Source organism: Brachycentrus maculatus, unplaced genomic scaffold (genome assembly GCF_059751285.1).
Source record: "Brachycentrus maculatus isolate JH-2025_06_01 unplaced genomic scaffold, ASM5975128v1 h1tg000257l, whole genome shotgun sequence".
Classification (NCBI taxonomy): Eukaryota; Metazoa; Arthropoda; class Insecta; order Trichoptera; family Brachycentridae; genus Brachycentrus; species Brachycentrus maculatus.
In genome coordinates, this window is record NW_028281008.1 from 925,132 (window position 1) to 947,500 (window position 22,369).

The 22,369-nt window shown below is 30.5% G+C and overlaps 1 protein-coding gene across 2 annotated transcripts in view; it reads right to left on the reverse strand.

The window, feature by feature from the left end:
* Positions 1 to 470: 470 nt before the first annotated feature.
* The window catches only part of LOC148306036 (SET domain-containing protein SmydA-8-like), a 23,418-nt gene continuing 1,519 nt past the window's right edge, over positions 471 to 22,369 (reverse strand). Inside the window, exons 2-7 of one of the 2 annotated variants that reach the window (XM_088265752.1) lie at positions 8,035 to 8,200; positions 6,854 to 6,981; positions 3,534 to 3,750; positions 2,338 to 2,422; positions 1,489 to 1,641; positions 471 to 716 (exon numbers count right to left, since the gene is read on the reverse strand). In XM_088265752.1, coding sequence (XP_088121878.1) covers positions 576 to 716; positions 1,489 to 1,641; positions 2,338 to 2,422; positions 3,534 to 3,750; positions 6,854 to 6,981; positions 8,035 to 8,200 — 890 coding nt within the window. In that variant the 3' untranslated portion in view covers positions 471 to 575. Of the gene's footprint in view, positions 717 to 1,488; positions 1,642 to 2,337; positions 2,423 to 3,533; positions 3,751 to 6,853; positions 6,982 to 8,034; positions 8,201 to 12,080; positions 12,333 to 13,089; positions 13,281 to 22,369 lie in introns of those variants that run through there. The other variant, XM_088265753.1, reaches the window with a different exon arrangement.

The following is a 22,369-nucleotide window of genomic DNA, read 5'->3' on the forward strand; positions in this document are numbered from 1 at the left end:
CTTCCATCTACAGGTATAAATATGAAGTAGTAAACTAAAAATTTTATACATTTTTGACATCTCAACCAAGATGGAGAAGAACATGAAAGTCTGAATATGTCATAGGCTAGTTAAGTGATGACTTTACACACTTTACACTTTACACACGTACAAAATCAACCAATTTACCTATGATTGAAAACCAGACTACTCAAATGTTTGGAACTCCAAGATATATTTCCAACAGGGATGTCAAAAATGTAAAAATAATAAGATGAGAAAACCCAGATGTGTGTACAAGTATTTGAACACACTCAAAATGTTGTGAATAAAATTTTTATATTTATACCTGGAGATGAAAGCATCTGTAACTTCCGAAACTAGTCGTTACAAAATAAAGTACTCGAGTAGCAAACAAAATAAAATAAAAATGTAATTTAGTAAGAATATAATATGTGCTCAGCCATAGATTAATTAGAAATAAAAATAAATTACACTGTTTTATTTTTTTATTCAGATTTACGACATTTAAAAAAAATTATGGAGATATACGATATATTGGGATTCATGGTTGAATTGATTGTTTATTCCAGATTTCATTCTGAAATAATCCGAAAACCATTCATTTTTCTGCCGCCTTTGATTATCCCATAGTCCTTCTTACAACGTCCCAACAAAGACGTCCTGATTCGGGGTTCGCTTGCCAAGTACCACAGAACGGGCACTACTGTACACGCCTAGAAAAATTACAAGATATTTAATTAACGAGACGGTCTGGGGACTCTAATTTCGTGGATTAACTCTACATATAGCAAATCGCACTGTACAGTCAATGCGCTAATGATAAGATGTCAAGCAGGGGAAAATTGTCTGATCTCTGACGCCAACCCAGCACCAAGTTTGATTACCGGACCTTTGCAGTCTTCAGCGAAGGACTTTTTTTATCACATTTGTGAATATTCCAGATTCCTAACCATATACAAAACAATACCCCACTAAGCGTGAGTATTATTATATATGGTCATTTATATCCGTGCCAGCGAAATTACACCCTAAACGAATCAGCGCCAAGCAGAGTTTATTTTCAATATATATAAATGACAATGGTACAGCACAATACAATAAAACAGTAAGTGAAAAATTCCTTTCACGAATGTCCATTTATGTACGTAGTATTCAACTATCGCGATTTTATATATATATATATACAAGTACAAAAACTAATGCGTTTTAAACGACAAAATAGTATTATAGTGTATGTTAAAACTTATTGGGAATACACACACCTTATAAAGGACTGAAACGGTATAAACTGATTGGGAATGGACACGCCGTACATGTGACCAAATAAATATTAGGGAATCCAAAAAAAAATATTTTCGGCTTCTCGGTGGATCACTGAACCGCCCTATTGAAACAGCGAAGCAGCGTAAATAGGGGTGACTTCAAGCGGGGTATTACTGTAAACTAAATATTTGTATATTTTTTGGAACAAATTAATAATAATACCTCGGCTCCAAGAGACGCTAGGAGTACTAGGGCCGGAGGCGGAGATTTAGTCATCCATCCACCCCAAAAGTAGTCTCCGAAGCTGACCCATGCCGTGAGCAGTGCTTGTGGAGTCCATAGTAACAACATCACGAATGCCAGTCCCATCGTACTCTAAAATACAAGGAATCTTTAAAATCTCAAATACTATTCAATACCAATGAAACACCATTCCAGGCTCAATATTTTTTTATTAAATTGGGATCTCAATATAAAATGACAATAAAAAGGTAGTTTTTTTTCATTTTTTTATTTTCATAGTTTCCCATTTGGTGAGAGACCGAGATTCGTTGTTACCAACATCATCAGACTGGTGGAAGGCTAGACGATATTTACTCCCGTTGTAACACGTGTTGCATACGTGTACACACTTCCCCATACAAGTGTGCGGTAGAAGAAATTGTCAACCAACGGTTCCAGATTCACTATTCCAAAAACTAATTTTCATAATAAAATTGATATAAAATCCTTCTCACAATCCTTATTTTAATTTTAACTATTAATATCTCACATTACTGAAATTCATTAAATTCAAGGTAATTTTTTCAGATATTTTATATTTATTCAAGCTTTTTTTTCATATGTAAAACATGGTAGTATTCTCTAAAGCTTTATTATTTTTAAGTACGTTCGTGATTATTTTTTTAATGAAATTTAAAAAAAAGTTAATTGCTTTTGATGTTCAGGTAAGTACATCAATTTTAAATGACTACAATTATTTTCTTTGTCAACTTAAAAAGATTGTTAAAATACTCATTTTCTATAATTACGTTAGGTATGTAAAGTGAGAACGTAATAAGATTAAGTTACCTTAGTTAAGGACCATTGTTCCCATTCCATCTCAGAACTTCTCATTATTTTATTCAGATCAATTGTTTTCCATAATGAAACGATTCTATAAAATAAGTAAAAAGTATTATTTTTAATTTTAAAAATCAAATTTACGGATTAAAACAGTATACTTAATCTGGAGAACAATAAACTTCTTAATATTTTCCCCGATTTAAACTCGTATATCAAATACCATTTTTTAGTGTTTCTTTTTCAGTCAAGTATTTATTTTTAGTGTTTTTGATGTCTAAGCTTTATAGTAAAAAGTAATTTCAGCAATTCGTTCTTTTTGTAACTCCTATCCACAGACAAATGGTGGATAGGATACAGTGTATAATCGACGCAGTGTTCACTCGAATAACGATTATGAGTATATGAATGCGGAATTATCAGTCCAGTCTGGAGAGATTTTTAAGTTAAGAAGTTGTATATATTTGACGGAATGCAAATAACTTATGTGAAGGTGCTCAGGTTGAAGTATACTACTACTATACAGGAATGAAAACGGGATAAGAAAAGTAATTATAGTATGTTTATGTATATATTTATATGCATTAATTACTTACTTACTTATAACCCTTATCCGCACCCAATGGTGCATAGGGCACTGCATCGAATTGACGCCGTGTTTTCTTGATCATTACTTACATGAAGGCAAGGTGATCACTCTTGCGCTTCAGGAACCAGTCCAGGATAATATTAAATAAATATTACAGTGTAAAATCACTAAATTTTTTTTGCCCCCCCCTGGGAATCGAACCCGGGACCTCCAACACGGTAGCGAAACACGCTGACCATTACACCACGGAGGCAGACCTATGCATTTATAGAAAATGAGATGCAAAATATTTGTTTGTTTTCGATCTTTATACATTGAACGATTACTTTAAGAACCTAATGACAAACTGCTTCATTAGCAGTTTATCAAGACGTTTTATGACTATTTTACATATTCGATTTTTAATATATAAAAAATAAATAAAAAAGCAAAGCGTGGAAAGTGTAAGAAATAACGAATTATTAAAAAATGGTATTTATAAAAATGAAACAGGTTGCGTTTATATCGATTTTAAGCACAAGGAGCACAGCAACCACCATATTTTACCCTTAAATATAATTAATTTATTACGTTGTAATGACTTTTTGTTTGACTAAATAAACAAGTCTGGACTTACATGACAATGACGGGAAGTATACCAGCAAATAGAATCAGAGGGATGTTGAAAGCAGCCTGCCTTTTGCTGTTAAACCTCCAATCCAATGAGCATGACGTACCGCTGACGTCACAGCCGAAGGACCCGTAGTTCAATAAAGGTGGTACGGCAAATGCGACGGACAATATCCAACACAGACTAATACAAAATACATAAAACTTCAAACTCAATTCTTCACCTAAAAACAAAAATAACACAAAAATTCAAAAAATCATTCTTAAAGAGAATTTTGCTTTAGATTTTTTCTTGCAAGTCATAATTAAAAAAAATTTAACTTTATAAAATAAAACAATTTTGTTTTTAACCACTTTTAATTGGTAAATTTTTTCTCTAAGTGGTTAAAAGCAAAGTTTTATTTTATAAAATTTGTAAAATGTGCCCCAAAGTATCTGTGAAAAACAAAGATAAATGTTTTTTTTATAATTCTTCCTTTAAATCATTTAATTTCTTTATTAGTGAACGTTATACAGGTGTATAAAGTGATCAGTTCAGCCTGACAAATAAAAATTGGAATTGGCCTGGAATGCTCGGACTTCCGTCTTTATTCGTATATGAAAACCTTAGTCGAATATTCCAGAAAATTACGGTATTTTTTTTTAAATTTCAATAATATTTGATAGGCTTATTTGGTTTTATAATTTTTATTAGAAGCACTAACTTTGTGATTTTAAATTTCATAATTAAAATGTTACTTCGTCTTGAAATCATTATAATTTTATAGTGATTTTAAAACAAAGTTAAACAAAGTTAAGTGGTAAAAAAAAGTGTTTTCTTTAATCATTGTAAGTTATATTTAAACTATTATTTTATTTTATTTTAATAAACTTAAATAAAGTAAAATTATCATATTAACTCACTGCTGTTATTATTTTGTTTTGCTTTATTTTGCCTTAATTGATGTTTAACAGTGATGAAAAACGTTTCATAACGTTGACATTTTTAGAGTTAAAAATCCTAGGATTTTAAAATATATGCATTTGACTTTTAATTGTTATATTAATACTTAGTAATGACAATCAATCAAACTTATTCCAACTCACATAAAGCCTGTTCAATATTCTGTAGGAAATAAATGGGCGTTACAAAAAAGATGGAAAATTTACCTTTCAAAGAGAGCAACAGTTGTTTCAACATGCCCCGACAGAGGGATAATTTATGTATTTATTCAACCCCTAGGAATTGAAGTGCTGTGGCATTATAGGGTAACGATATTACGTTGGTCTAGTCTTATAATATGTACTCCTCTTATCCTCCACTCATAGGGTTGGTATAATTATCTAACCCCGAGGCCGCTTGCGGTCCAGGAGTATAAATGTGAAAAATCATGAGCTTACACTTACACAACATTTTTAAATTATCATTAAAATTAACTTTAATGGAACAGAAAATCCAGTATCGTCATACGTCAATTTTCCAACCGGTATGAATAAAGGAACAATTTGACACTTAGTTTAATTAATATTATTTTAAAGTACCTTGTCTCTTTTTATTTCTTTAAATTTCCTCCATTTCCCATATGTTTGTGTAAATATAAACAATTTGAATGAAGCAATTGATGTAGTTGGAAATAAAGAGGAGAGGAAGACCGGAAAATAACTTGGCAGGTTTAGGTATGTCAAATACTGACAGTGGTCAAGTCCGGAATCCAAATAATCGGCGGGTGTGTATGAGGCGATGCATTAATGCGGAAGAGGCGAGTATTATTTGTAAAGACAGAACGGTGTGGCGTTACATTCTCTCTGCCTACCCCTGCGGGGAAGAGTGATAGTAAGTTAGTTAGTTTAGAAAAATCTCTCGCTTTAATAACTTGCCTTTCATCGAATGATCGTCATTTCAAATAATATTACAGTAAACTTTAATATAATATAATATAATAATATAATATAATATAAACTTTTCTCGTATACGTTCGTGCACAAGTAGTTTTAAATTACTGAAATATGTATGTTTATTGACTGTAATATTTTTATTGCTGACTATACAAATTTAGCATTATCAAAACTTGTATATCTAACAAAGAAAATACAAAACAAAACAGTCAAAGATATATAAAAGACTACGTTAAAACAAAACAATGAATTGTGAACAAAAAACTTTCTAAATGTGCATGAAATTTCATAAGATCCTCCAACTATTTAGTCACAAAGGTTTATAAGTACACGGTACATGAGTAGGGAAATCGTAGATAAGCTTGAATAAATAAAATTATAGTGCACAAACTTAAGTATCAAACATTGAATCTTGAATACATATTACAACGTTAATGGTATGCCACATCGTATATGCACTGTGTTGTTAAATCTTAAGGAACATACTCATTTATGTATGCGAAGTAGTTATTAGGATATTGCTGTTAATAAATATATAAACGAATTAACTAACCATAGAATATATATATATATATATATATATATATATATATATATATATATATATATATATATATATATATATATATATATATATTTATATATATATATATATATATAAATATATATATATATGTATATATATATATATATATATATACATATATATATATATATATATATATATATATATATATAATATATATATATATATATATATATATATATATATATATATATATATATATATATATATATATATATATATATATATGTGTGTGTGTGTTCGAACACATACACATGTTCAATAATGGGCAGAACAGCGAATTTACACAACATTTTGAGTGTATTCGCATACTTGTTCATGAATTTGGATTACTTTCAAGTAGAGGAGTTATTTTTCGTATTATTTTTTGACGTCTCAACATAGATGAAGAAGGATATGTATAATAGGTAGAATAAGTTAATGTTCCACGTGTGTAAAGTGATCAGACCAGCCTACGACGGTCGTAAGTCCCGTAAATGCCCAGACTTCCATATTCTTCTTCATCTATGTTGAGATGTCAAAAAAAATGAAATGAAGGATAGTAAATGTTACACAAGTGTATAAAGTGATCATAGGCCAGCCAAATGCCAGGTCGTATGCCCTGAGATACAGAGACTTTTTTCGTATAAAAATGAAAGATATTCATCTCAAGTTGAAAGACATTTAATGTTTATATTTTATCCGTAAGGTGAATAATCCACCATCTGATAAATTGCGGATAAAACAATTATTTTTTTATAGAAGGAATTTTATAAAAAGGCTCTGTAAATAAAAACGGATTTATTTTTCATTACTCTTTGTCGCATTTTCATATGAAAATTTATGTAAAATTATTCAAAGCGTACGTAGAAATTTATTTGACTTGCCATATTTAATTTTCCTGGCCAGAAAATATCTCTCAAAGCACAGCAGAGTTAACGCTGCCATTTGGAAAACCCCGAGCAGTTGGTGCATAAATGCAAATAGTTGACAGCACGACGGTCCAAAGAGCCATCTAGAAAATAATATTACAAGTATTTTTAATTTAAATTTGCAGTCGAATAGAAAGTGGAGAAGGTTTGTTTTTATTTTTTACGACTGGCCAATTTTGCAAGTATTATAACATAATTACCATAATTTGTAGTGCATTAATAAATAGTCCTTTATTTTATTCAAAACATATTACATACATAAGTCATATATATAATATTCCCGATGAGTAATTTCTATTTCTCATTTTGGGACATGGGATTAAGGTTAACAAGACTGGAATACAAATAATAAAGTTACAAAAAGATTTTTTTAAATAACCAAAACTAATACATGGCAAAATATAAAAACAATAAACAGGTATAATAAATAGGCTTAAGAAGCATATTTAAAAGAAATAAATGAGAAAAACATACGGTAAGAAGCATAATTAAAATAAACAAATGAGAAAATATAAAAAATAGTGTTATTGTTAAAAAAAAAACAACACTCTCCTTACCATCCATTAGTAGCACTTTTTTGTTTCCTAAAAATTAAAATAATACATAAAACTCCGAAACGGACTCTCGTAGAGGAAATATTCAAATACAAATCATAACATATGATCATCAAATATGCTAAACAATCCTCCAATGCTTTTAAAAATTGCTCTCAGATAACATAAAAGAACATGAATACAGTAAATTAATAATAATTTGATAAATTTTATAAAATTGAACAACCTTGTTTTAACCACTTTTTTTATTTTTTATTTTTAGTACACTTTGACCAACCGGTTTCGACAAGAACCTTGTCATCATCAAAGTTTGAAGGTTTTTGTGTTGAAAGTTTTTGTAAAGAAAGGGAATGTAATTAACCATGAGTATTTTAATGTTTTTTAGTATTTTAATGTTTTAGAATTTAATAAACCCTGATGATAACAAGGTTCTTGTCGAAACTGGTTGGTTAAGTTTATAAAATATGCCGCAAAGTATCTGCGAAAAATATTCAAGAAATAATTTGAAACGCTAACTCATTTCCTTTGAATCGACCCAGCAATGAACAAAAAAGCCAAAGCCTACGCGATTTTCATTATTACCTGCCACTGATTGCAGAGGAGCCCGCGAAGGGAAATCCCCCCAAAATTCCTCTTGCCAGACATGCAGTACATAAATTTAGTACTAGGAGGTGACTCCTGAACGAGAGTAGGTGACTCTGTATAAAGGTAGTTATCATCCAGCTGTTTAATAATACTCCACATAGACCTACAAAACAAAATAATTTCACATTGTATAAAAGTAATTTGTCACAATTTCCTCTTTTATCATTCATCGTTCATTTTGTGTAATTCCACATAAAAACTTCGGCATATATTACCCAGACACTTTTTATTAATGCTTGCGTCAGTAAGCAAGTAATGTTTTTGAATTGTGCAGTGGAGAATAGAAACAGATAACAAAAGCTTGGAATATATAAAGATGTCGATATCATTTTATTCTTTAAAGTGGATTGGAGTGGTTTGCACAGTTATTTTAGAGTGCTTTGAAAAGCTTCGCTGATCCTATTTTTACTATGTATTAACCAGGTTATTGCACCCCTAGTTTTGAGAAAAAATGTTTATTTGGCTTAAAATCTTAGAGAAATATTAAGATCAATTTTAAATCAAATAATGTTAATAATTAAAAAAAATTTGCTTTGTTGATTTGTTGATTTAATTTATACATATACTGTATACCACATATAAAAATAAAGCACTTTTATAATACCACTTCTAAGTTTTTTAGTGAAAACACGACTATTTTTGAAAATCACAAGTATTCTGTTTTTCTCGAAACTAGTCGTGTTACAATTATAAGTAGTCTTGTACAAGTATTTTATTTTCTTATTTAAATCATCATGTTATTACATAATTAATACTAAGTCAATAAATAATGTCGGTTGAATTGATGTCATTTATTTCAAAATATTTCAAATATGTTAATGTTAAAAGTAAAATAACAGTTTTTTTTACATCACAAAACTTAGTTTTAATGGAGTTTCGCTAATTGTCAATAATTTAATAAATTAATTGATAATAATAATTTTATATTACAAAATTTTAAAAATTCTTCTGGCCTCTAACGCCAGTCAAATGATGCATAGAGCACCGCATCGAATCGTTATCATGTTTTTTCTATCCTTAGTACATGAAAGATTGATTTTCAGATTTATAGACATAGGGGTGGAAAATGTCCGATTTATAGATTTGAGATCCAGATGACGTAAGTGAAGGACGTCAATATTACGGACATTAGTGCTAAATGGGAAAGTAAATGGAGAAGGAATGGTAGGTACTAGACAAATGAGAGGAAAATGATACTGCTTTTACGGAAAAATTCCTTAAGTGACATATTCCTGTTTTTTAATAAATGATAGAAATATAAACATATTGATGTGAATAATAAAAAGGAATCGGTGCCTATTTTAAATATCAATTGAAAACAGGAAAATCTGTGAAAAAAAAAATAAAAAAAGAAATTAAAAGTAATAATAATTATATAAATATTTATATATATATATATATATATATATATATATATATATATATATATATATATATATATATATATATATATATATATATATATATATATATATATATATATATATATATATATATATATATATATATATATATATATATATATATATATATATATATATATATATATATATATATATATATATATATATATATATATATATATATATATATATATATATATATAAATATATATATATCGATTAATTTAGTTTATTTCTTACCGAAGACTATGAGGCATGCTCCCAGTAGAGTTTTGTGAGAGTTGTCCAGCACAAACCACGGGCACTCGGAGTTAGTGAACATTTTCCGATCATGCACTGCTGAGGGAAGCTGACGTCATGATGTTCGTATGCCACTCGTGTCCTTACCCAAGCCCTACTGACAGAGTCATCGTTCCGTGAGCCGACGCTTCTCCATCGCTTTCAAACGTAGAAACATCCGAAATTAACGTCTTAAATTAAAAACGTCTTAAAAAATAAGGTTAGAAAAAGGAGCAGAGAAAGTTCCGAATTTTGAGTAGTGAGGTTGTCAATCGTGGGTAGAATGGTGAATGTTGCAAGTGTATAAAGTGGTCACTTAAACTAGCCTATAGGTCGTAAGCCCCGTAAATAACCATATTTCCATATTTTCCTTCATCTATGTTGAGATATTAAAATGTAAAAAATAACTGCGTGTACTTGAGTGGACAAAACCCATATTTGTGAATAAGAATTTGGTCACACCCAAAATGTTGTGTTTCAGTAGAGATGTAACATAAGACTGAAAAAAATGTTTAAATAAAAGCAAGTAAGAGTAGGAATTTCTCCAATTAATATGAATTTAGATTTAAAATTTGTAAAACATTTTTTGGTGGAACTGCATTTTATATTATAAAACAACAACTTTATATTTTACTATTTTACTTTACCAGTGACTGAGTTTGGTCATTACCTACATCATAATCAGACTAATGAGAGGCTAAACAAATATTATTTTAAATAATTCCCTACAAAAACGAATTTACTTTAGTTAATTTTTTTCCTAAAAAATCATGGTTTTTAACCCCTGCCTTGCTGTGTATATAACATTGTAGAATTTTGTCTAGCCTTCTACCAGTCTGATAGTGTCAGTAACGATGAAACCGGGTCACTGGTTAAAAAAAATAAAGTGGAAAAATCTTTATAGTTGTTTTATACAATATGAATTTGCACAAATTTCATTGACCTTTTCCTGAAAACTGTTGATTTATTAATTAATTTACTAAATTATTTACTATTTAATTTACCAACTCAGAAGATGTTGCTCATTATCTGACAAGTAACTAATTTCTTTGGAAATCTCTGGACTTTGTAAACCGGTCTTAACTTTACAAAAGGTCCCAGGAAACTCGACATGTAGGAGACAATGCGAAGTAACTCGAGAAGTGGAGTGAAGACAAAGAGATGAAGACCACAGTAGTATAGGGTATAGTAGGTAAAACGAAGTCATTATTCTTCTGTACAAGAGATACGTTTACTCGTACTTTGAGAATGCTACATCTCTGATAGTTCAGGCGAAAAAGACATCAACCTCAAAAAATTAATAGTTTTGATTTTTTGGCATAAGTGTTTCTCAAGACCCTATATCGCTCACTCCTTTCAAGAACGTCATAAATTAAAAAAAAAATTGATTTTTCAGAAGAACGTTTTTAAAGTTTAATAATATAACACAAAATATTTAAAAGAAAATCAAGCCACCTATTAAACTTTTTACTGTGCAACAGATCTTTTTAGGTAAAACCTGAAGGTTTTTTCTTCATTTGAAAAATATTTAGTTTATCTAAAAAAATAATTCAACAATACCTTTTCTTCAAAATGCAAAAACAACACTTTCTGCCCTGTAGCGGGTAAATATTAAGTTGAAAATATGCCTCTTTTGCTGGGATACAGTACATTTTCTGGACATTCCGAAAACATGCGCAACTTAAAATTGACGATTTTTGATTTATGACGTTCTTGAAAGGAGTGAGTGATATGTGTCCACTCAAAAGTCCAAACCCTTCAGGTGTCGGCTCTCCCTGCTTCCTAATTCCATATATGTCCTGCACTTTTTTTTGTTGAGTTTCCATAGAACCCGTTATAGTTAAAAGAAAATTATTCAAGGCGAAAATGATCACTATTATGTTATCTACAAAATTGTAATTATTTAATTTTGAACAAATGTAAAATGTTCTTTCTTCACTCTGTTCCACTTGTCCAAACCATCTCAATACAACTTTTTATTTAATTTTAATTTTATCGATACTGCTTATCTCAGCCTTGCATTAATTGCTTATCTCATCATTCGAACATCTAACATACATCGTTTCGCTGCGTATTCGTCTGAGGGATCGCATTTTAACTGCATTTTGTCTACTTTCATCATTATTTTTTTAACTCCATGCTTCGCTTCCATGCATAAGGTTAATAAAGTTATAATAAAGTTTAACAATAAGTTTATTTATATCAAGTAAAGGTTGAATTTAAAAATACATACTGTGTACCATTAATCTGAAATGATATATTTTGCTACGCTCATGATGTTTTGAATTTTATCGTCTTTAGTCTGTACTGTTTGATTTTGGAAAATAAAATGGCAGTCTTGTTAAAATAATAGCTGTCCTTTATTTCTTTAGAATCACTTAAAACTAATCGTTACATTAATAATAATCACAGGGTTTTTTCGTAATCTATAAGTTTCTGAATATCAGAATTAGCGAACTCTCTTCTGGAATCTAAGTCCTTCGGTGCCAATGCATCGTGCTTCAGAACATCGTAGTAATTGTTAATGATTTTAACAATTTCAGACTCCAAATCCTGAAATAAATTATACGGATTAATAAAGATACGAAATATCAATTTCCCTCAAAAACTCTATTTTAAGAGATTTGTCAAGAGACAAGATAGGGAAGGAAGATATGAAAAATATATTTAAAATACACAGACTCATTGAAAACAATTTTTTCAAATTCATCTTACAATTGGGGGGAATCGAACCCGCGACCCCAATTTCGCAGTCAAGAGTCTATCCAACTACGCCAAGACGCCTGTTCAATTGAAGAAGAATAAAAAGATACAATGCGAAAAGGACAAGTGATCTCGTTGACATTTAGTGGTTACGTTTTTTCCCACAGGTATGATTTCAGTTATGGGAACTGTATGTTTTTTAATAAATAAAATTACACTGCCTGTGCATCTCTGTAAGATAAAGTGCGTCACATCACCATATTGCGAATGTGGATAAGATATAAGGGATGCCAACCATACGATCTTTCCGCTCATAACAGAGAAGGAGAACTTTCTAAATAGCTTAACATAGGAAAAAATCGAACTCCCTACTCAAGTAGCCACCCTTCTTTCTGAATCTAATTCTAGAATTGCGGTCATAATTTATGAAATGATAAAGCTTAACGCATTTAAACTATGATTTTTTTAAAATTAATTGTCATTATTATTTTGTTTATTATTAAAGGAAAAATTAATTGGAGATAATCCAGATTTTGTGAACAAGTATTTGGACACACTAAAAATGTTGTAAATAAATGGAATATAAAATAATAAAAAACATACACACCTGAATGTTATCATTTTGTGTTAAGGCGTCAAGGCCTTCCTTCTGGAGGCTGAGGAGGCGCAGCAGGGCGCGCTGCAGCTGCAGCGCCACGCGCGGGGCCCGCAGCCCCCGGTCCAGGCGCAGCAGGCGCAGGGGGCGCAGCACCCCCTCGCACAGAGCCCGCACGCGCCGCACCCACTCCACACTCAACTCTAAAAGAAAACATTTATAGTCGAACACGTCGAACATAGTACCTTCAGAGATATTTCCCTCACTGCATTTTGAGTGTGTCTAAATACTCGTTAAAAAATCTCGATTATCCCCCCTTTCTTACTACAACAGCATTTTTTATTTCATTTATTGATTCGGCAGTCACTTTGTGGTAAAATCTATCCATTTTTAATTAATGTTTTACTTAGTAAATAGGTACCACTATTTCTTAAAATCTACTGTGACACGTGTTTCGATGCATTCCGCATCATTTTCAAACACCGTAATTAAAAATGGAGCATTTTTTATATTTTTGACATCTTAACATAGATGAAGAGTATAGAAGTCTGGGTATTTACAAGGTTTATAACCTGTCATAGTCAGGTTAAGTGTTCTCAACCGAGATGAAGAATATAAATGTCTGGGTATGTACAAGGCTTATAACCTGTCATATGCTGGTTACGTGATCTTTTTACATACGTGCAACATTCACAAAATATTTAAAAAAATTAAAAGAAGAGATGATTTTATTGAGTAAATGAAGATTGTATTTTTGAAAAAAAGCAAGAGAAATCAATGCAGTTGTAACGGATATAGTGTTTACAGCTTACTGCTACAAACATACCATATAACAACTCTACATTCTGTGTTTATTAATATTTTTGCGATTTCATTCAAATTGCGTCGAAATAAAACGTAACGAAGCACATGTTCAGTGACGTTTTTCCCAGAGTTTTTTGTAGACCAAAGTCGAGTGAAATGAACTTGGTTTGTGTTTTTTTTAAACTGTTTTTCGCTATGTTAAAAATAAACGTCTTTTAGATAGCATACCAATTAATTCCCCTGTATAAGTTAACGGTGCATAGTACGAGTATATAATTTGGTCTGATATCGAGTTATAATATTTTCATTATTAATTACGAACACCAAGCCATGTTTGTAAGATCATTTCGTTTCATTTCAAACCCTCATCCACACCTGATGGTGCATAGAACACTGCATCATATAAACGCAGTGTTATCTTGATCGTTAATACATGAAGTTAATGTGATCAGCGCTCCGCTTCAGGTACCAGACCAGGGTAATATTGAATAAATATTAGGGGAAAAAAATTACTTATATTTATTTGACCCCCCCTGGGTATCGAACTCGGGACCTCCAGTACGGTAGCCGAGCGTGCTGACCATTACTTAACGGAGGCCTGACAGATATGTTGAATAATATTATATGTTCATTAAAAATTGTTCCATTTATTATTGGCTGACAATCGAAATAAAAAATTCAGAAACTATAATTATAACACGATAAAAGAATAAGGTTATTTTAGTTCTTTTTTACAATTCCATTGCTGCTAGCGAGTATGGGTATGCGACCCCGAGAGCCATAGCCATTTCTGTTATTTGCATTTTCCTCGCATGCAGTATTTAATTTTCCTCCTATATTTCCTTTCCTTTATAAAAGTAAGGTCGTTCGCCATAAGCTCTTTCACTAAGAAATTTTCTATCTACGATTTGGCTTCGGATAAAAGCCAAAAAAAAAATAACTCTATTCTTAAAATGTCAACCGATTTCGAATGAAACAACTCCTTCTTTATAAAAAATATATATATTTTGATATTTTAAATGAACTTATACACACTAATAACATTTACACATAATAATATATGTAAAATACATTTAAGTTATATTTTCAGGTAAGTGACAAAATATGTGTTTAAGATAAGTAAAACATCGATAACATATTTTCAAAACAATTATAGGCCTCGACAGTATGTCTCAGTATAGGAATGTCGCTTAGATATGAATCAGATATCCATAGATAAATGATTTGCATTCGACTCAAACCAGTTCACATCAATAAAAACAAACAATCTAGTAACGAGCATACTACACGCACAATGGACCAGACGGAATTCGTCTTTGTTTGCTAACCATTTGCATTCTTGGCACTGCTGAGCTGCAGCACTTTGGCGCGTAAACGCACAATGCAGTATCAATGGAGCATTATATTGCGTACATATTATATAAATGATTAATAATTGTTCAAACTGAAATACGTACGATTGAGGTAGACCAAACCAGCGACTCACTACGGTCAGTCTGCCTGTTCGACCAGAAGCACCCATTGCACTGAACTGATATGATAACTTCGATCCTTGATACGTTTGTAAAAGGATCCGATTGGCACCGGAGCTACAATAGTGCTCCTTCTCTCAAAAACGAACTGTCAGTAAAATGCGCAGCGAACGTGCGCCGCCCGCAGACATCACTTATCGAGTCAACAGTCGTTGTACTTTAAAGCAAATTTTCCTATCGGAAAAACAAAGAACGTTTGCCCGCGTTTTAACCTTATGAATATTTAACTCTGTTATGGTCAGTCATCGCAACGTATTCCGCTGTGTTATTAATGCGATGATGCATAAATATGTAAACAGAGTCATCGAAAAATAATGCCAACATTTAAAAAAATTATAGCACCGAAACCCTTTAGGTAAAACGGGTAATTATACCATTGAATGCTAGCTGGTAAACGTAAATTTTGATTGATGTGTACGCAAAGTACGCGGTGCATTGAATTGATAGAGAAGCCCCCATTGCCTGGCCTGAAGTCCTGACCTTACCCCTTTGCATATCTTTTTGTGGGAGTGCAATTAAAATTTTGTTTTGTGTTGTGTAAAGATTCAGGATTTAGATCACCTGCGGGAGCGGGAATTTAGGCTGCTATCTTGACAGTTACTCTTGAAATGATTGCACGTAGGTGGAAAGAAATCGACTACAGACTAGACATCTTTAGAATGACATTGAATAACCTTTAATAGTTTTTTATAACAATTATTTTATCATCTCACCAATAGATGTCTCTAGTGAAGTTTTAGTGATTCAAGAACAATATTTCAAAATCGGTTAATTTACATAGAACTTCCAATTTAAGTAGTGTGGTTGTCAATGTAGTACGTGTAGTAGTGTGATCACTTAAACCAGCCTATGACAGCAATGTCCAGATTTCCAAATTCTTCTTCATCTTTGATGAGATGTCAAAAACAATTATTTTAAATGTTGGCATTATTTTTCGATCAGCATGTATAACTCCCATAGGTGTTTGCACTTTCATTTTCCATTTTAACGCGAGCTGGCCACGTGTAGTTTCACCTTGGGAATACGCGGATATCGAAATAGCTTACGGCGTACAACAGAGATGATACGCGGGAACAAACCGTTCTTTATTCATACTCGTACATATAAAAAATATATTCAGACGAGTCCGTTCTTTCCGTTGTTTGTACCTTACAAGGTACCTGTGAAATAAAAATTTCACAGGTACCTAGTAACAGGTCTTCCGCGCTACTTTGACGTATCTTTTTGGATAACGTAATTATTTTCTGTGCTGCTTGTAATCTTGAAATAGTTTTAAAACTGTCACATTTTATATAAACTTTATAAAATAAAATAAAAAGATTAGGGTTAAATAACATACGAGATGTCTAAATAAAAAATACGCTGAACACATTTTAAATAATAATACGTTCAATTAAAAAAAATATTAAATTTTGCATTCTTATAAAAAAGTAAACTCATTGCATAATTTAGAAAATTTGTGTTTTAAAAAAAATAATGACTTTTTTTTTAAACAACCAAGTAAATTTAAGTCAAACCCTGTTCTTAATATTTTCCATATCCCTAGAAATAATAGTATCATAATAAAAACTCCACGCCTCCATTCCTTATAACTTCAAACCTCACTTAAGTGAGGTTTGCGAGTACCCCCTTAAGGGGGTACTCGCAAACTTCCAATTCATTAAGCGATCGGCCGCGCGAGGGGCCAGACGTGTCTCCTCACACATGTTTTTTTTTTTAGAATATAAGTATATATTAAATGTTTCTATGAATATATATAGAAAATATATTTTAATAATTTTTTTAACCTTTTAACAACTCTTTTTTTCTCAAAATCACACATGTATTTATTTCGAAGAAAAACTTATTTTTTCAATACAAAAAAAGGTTTAAAAAAATACAGTTGTGATTTATCGTATATTGGGCCTTAATTACGCACCTTTATCTAGTCTACTCATCTGACTACGAATATTTCTCAGTTTTAAGTTTAGTACATATCTATCCCTAAAGACGACAAGGTGCTTGTCAAAACCGGTTGGAAAAAAGTATCGAAATCAAAAGTGGTTAAAAACAAAGCAATTATTTTACTTATAATATGTTTAAGCTGTGACAATGACACGCGACAGGTGCCATTTAGCCTTGGCTTGCCAATACAAGCAATGATTGTGACACTAGCACAGTTCTAGACCTACCTACCAACTATTTTACATCCGGATTAACTTCTCTATTTATAATGCCTGTGTTGACATACTTTTGGTTAATTCGAAACATAATATACTCGAATCGTCAACGTCGATTGCATCCATTCGGAAGTATGTCAAATGATCGATAATCAAATGGTAAAGGAGATATAGTAATACTAAGTAATACTGAAATATAGTAATACTAAGGAGATAAGTAATACTCTGAAGAGTATTCCCAGAGTAGAATCACGAGTAACTGAGCTCGTTTTGGTATTTTGGTATTGTTGAATGAAAATATGAATAATATTATAATTTATTTTGGGAATTTCATCTTCATTGTAAATTGATAATGCCCCAACAAGGCGAAACAATTATCACGAATTTTATTTTTAATTTTAATTAATTTTTTTAATAAAATTAAGTTTAATTATTAATTTTAATATTAATAATATTTCATTTAGTGTTTAATTTTAATATTTGAAGTATTTAATATCAAAATGTTTATATTCTTAATATTCTGCAGAGAATTACATTATTTAATTGATTTTTAGGATTTCATTTATTGATTCATTACTCACTTTGTGGTAATGTATATCCATTTTTAATGTAAGTTTTACTTGGTAAATACCACTATTTCATAAAATCTAATGTGACAAGTGTTTCGATACATTCCGCATCTTTTCAAACATACGGTGTTTGAAAATGATGGGGAATGCATCAAAACACGTGTCACGTTTGATTTTAAGAAATGGTGGTATTTACCAAATAAAACATTAATTAGTAATCATTAGGAATTGAAAACTTAATTCAAATAGCAGTTATTTTTGCAAGTAAAAAAAAATATTATCAAAGTAACGTTTCTTGAACGACTGAAATCATAAAGAAAGTGCGAAAATTATTGATTTTATCAAAAGTTCGACTTATGGTCATTGATTTTGTTTAAAAATTAAGATTGTATCATTTTAGGTGCAGAATGACGGTAACCTACTGAAAAACTATGCCTTTCAATGCATGAGAATAGAAAACTGGGGGTGAGGATCTTATAAATAAGATAAGATTCCTGTTAAATGTTAGAGTTACAAGGTCTAACTTTAAACAGGAATATTAAATAGTACCTACCATCGACAAACTTTTACATTCAGCCTCAGAATAATAATAATAATAATTTTGGATAATTTAAATACTGTCATATTCGTAGAATATTACTTCAAGGGTGCCTCGAATAAACTGTAATGTAAGTATGTATATGTTTATACACAAACCTACATAAGTGCATATTATACATGTAATTTCACAACAAAGTAGACATACATGTTAGGTGAATTACTACAATGTGGAATTAGTGCGTAACCATTGTGTTAATGTATGTAGTACCTACCAATTAATACTTTACGTAACTGCCTTTATTTTACCTCAGTTTCTTAATTGTGACGTTACTTCTTTCATGGTATACGGGTACTTGTAGATATTCCTATTTTTTTAGAGTCAAGTTGCGACAGGGGGGGGCATAGACCTCAGGATTAAATGTTCGCGATTACGTTTATCAGTTTTGGGTTTTTATATAGTCAAAGTCTTAAAATAAAAATAGGATGTAGTTATTTATTTAAAATTTATTACAAAAAGATTACTTGCATACTAAATTTAAGATTTTCAAATGATCATATCATGGGAGAGATGAAAATTTAAAATGAACAATTCTTCTTTATATTTTGTATATTAAAAGCATTGTTAACTTTGTGATATGGTAATATAACACTCTCCTTATCATTCATCGTTCAGTTTGTATAATACCACTTTAGTAATCAGTAATTCGTGACTGCCGGTTTTTTGTATCAATGTCAGACCGTAATAATTTTATTTTAATGACCTCATGATTGATTGATTATTTAAAAACCGGTAGTCACGAATTAATGTGTATTAAAGTGGTATTAAACAAAATGAACGATGAATGATAAAGAGAGTTTTAATTATTCTTTATTTAAAATGGCGTGCTTGAATTTTTAATCAATTTGGAAAAATTGCGCATTTGTGGATTGAATAAATAATAAAAAATACATGTGAGTATCCTCATCTCAAAACTTACTAACCATCCATCACGCCGCTTCTGCAGAGCGGTAGTCAGAAAACACCACACCAAGCTGTCTTTAAAACATTTCGTCTCTTCCACATTCAAGCATATCCTCATGCATACCCACCGATTATTCTGGCCTTAGACCTGAATTTTTAATACTCAATAATGCCAAGTTTATTTCGGCCTTCCTCTGCTTCTATTGCCGACCACATTCGTCTCATAAATTTGTATTACTATTTTTTTTTCTTTACTCATTCGATTCACATTCCTAAACCATGTCAACACATCTTTCTAAATTTTATCGATAACGCTTATCTCAGCGTTGCATTATTTATGTATATCACCATTCGAACATCTATCATATAACGTTTTGCGCACATTCGTCTGAGAGAAGGTAATTCGACTGCATTCAGTTAAAATTCTAATAACTGAGAAAACGAGTAGGGTTATTTTCACCATTCGAACATCTATCATATAACGTTTTGCGCACATTCGTCTGAGAGAAGGTAATTCGACTGCATTCAGTTAAAATTCTAATAACTGAGAAAACGAGTAGGGTTTATTTTAATTTTAAATGTATATATTTAATATTAAAAGTAGGGTAGCCTCTGTTTATATACCTATATGGAAGGTACGTAGGTTATTTTGTTAAATTACGTTACGGAAAAAAAGGAAATAACTTTACCCATGTTTATTGATATATAACACAATCTTACAATATTTTCGTACCATATATTCAAAGTTAATATGAAACAAACTCTAATGTTGTGCTATAAAGGTAAAATTAATGTTTTACATTAGTTAGAATTATTTACGTATTATCATAAAATATGCAAGGAAATGCTTTAAAATACACATGTTTATCCGTGTATCTCTTAACTATTTGCACAACTAACCCCGTTTCATGTAAGTTACATTACGTACCTTATTAATATTATGTAAAATTTGTAATAATATTTATATATTTGTAAAGTGGAAGAAATTTATGTAACTATGAAGAAAAAAACAGTGATTTATGACTCTTCTTATATTCGCTACGCTTGACAATGCCAACAGATTGAACGTTTCTTTTATTGAACCCGAACAAAAGATAATAAAAATTATTGGCAAGGCACATCAGACATTTCCGTAAATAAATTATTACACAAGTATTTAACGAGGGAATTAGCTGACAGAAAGTTTAAAATGTTTTTTCTTCACAAAATAAAATAGTGAAAAGAATCCAGAATTAAATTTTCGCGTCTAAAAATAGATACTAAATGTATGGAAAACTTTACATTCGAATCATAAATTTTGTTTTTTTTTTCGTTTTATTTTTTTTTACAAAATTTTAAGTGATGTTGGTATATAACCACTCACTGAGATTTTCGTTTCCTGGTTTCGAGAATTTCCCGTCTCTTCGTCAGGACAATCACTACATCAGCGTGCAAACAATACTAGACGTCGCTACCATAGCACTACTCACACACTTACAACTACACAAAAACTTTATCACATTCGATTTAGATCGACCCGAAAACCAAAATGGACAAAGGATTGAAAAACAACATCCATTAAAGGCGGATGTCTGACATGCAATAAGGATGTTAATTTTTGTTATTAAAAATCGTATTTAATTCAAAATACAGAGCTAAACGGTTTGTGTGGGTGTATATTATGTATATATATATATATGTATTTATGTGAATGTATTATATATATATATATATATATATATATATATATATATATATATATATATATATATATATATATATATATATATATATATATATATATATATATATTTGCATTAAAATAATGTTAAGTCTATTTAGATAATAGTAATAATACGTATCATGGACAAATTTTTGAACAGTAAACACTACGGCGGACACACTTTTTTTTTAAATAACAGAAATAAATAAATATTTTATGTAAATATAATATGGACTAGCTTTTGACTTTTGTTGATCATGTTAATCAAGTCATAATTGGCACAAGATAACTCCACCAGAAATACGTCAGACTACACATTATTCATCCATCAAATTCGTTATCATAATGGATTATGAAATATGCACATCACAGATTGCATAGTGTGTTGCACATGTTACTATCATGACAAATTCACTTACGCTTCATAAACTATTTTAACATATTACACACACACACACAAACACACACACACACACACACACACCTTAATATATACACAATTCCAATAAATGCAATATAACAGAAAATCTAAATTTCAAATATTTATAATAATACCTACAAAAAGAATCCTACATTAGGTATAAATTACATATTTTTCCGAAAAATTAATAATATTTATTTTTCATTAATTGATTGGGCAGTCACTTTGAGGTAATATCTATCCATTTTTAATTAATTTTTTACTTGGTAAACACTACCATTTCTTAAAATCCTTCGTGACAACGCCACAAGGAAGATTTTAAGAAATAGTTATAATTACCAAGTAAAACTTAAATTTCAAAAAAAAAAATTATCATTTTTACTATGATCATAAAATATTACATCTTAGTACTACAATATTTTTCTTAAGTCCCGCTTCATAGCGTGGTGTGGTTTCCGAACTGGGATATCGATTCGATTCTCGGGGGAGTAAAATTAAATATCCTATTATTTATTGAGACAGATCAAAACTCACCACGGACGTTCAAATTAACATTACTTCGATCTGATTTAGTACCATCAAATGCATTATTTTATTTTTAAAA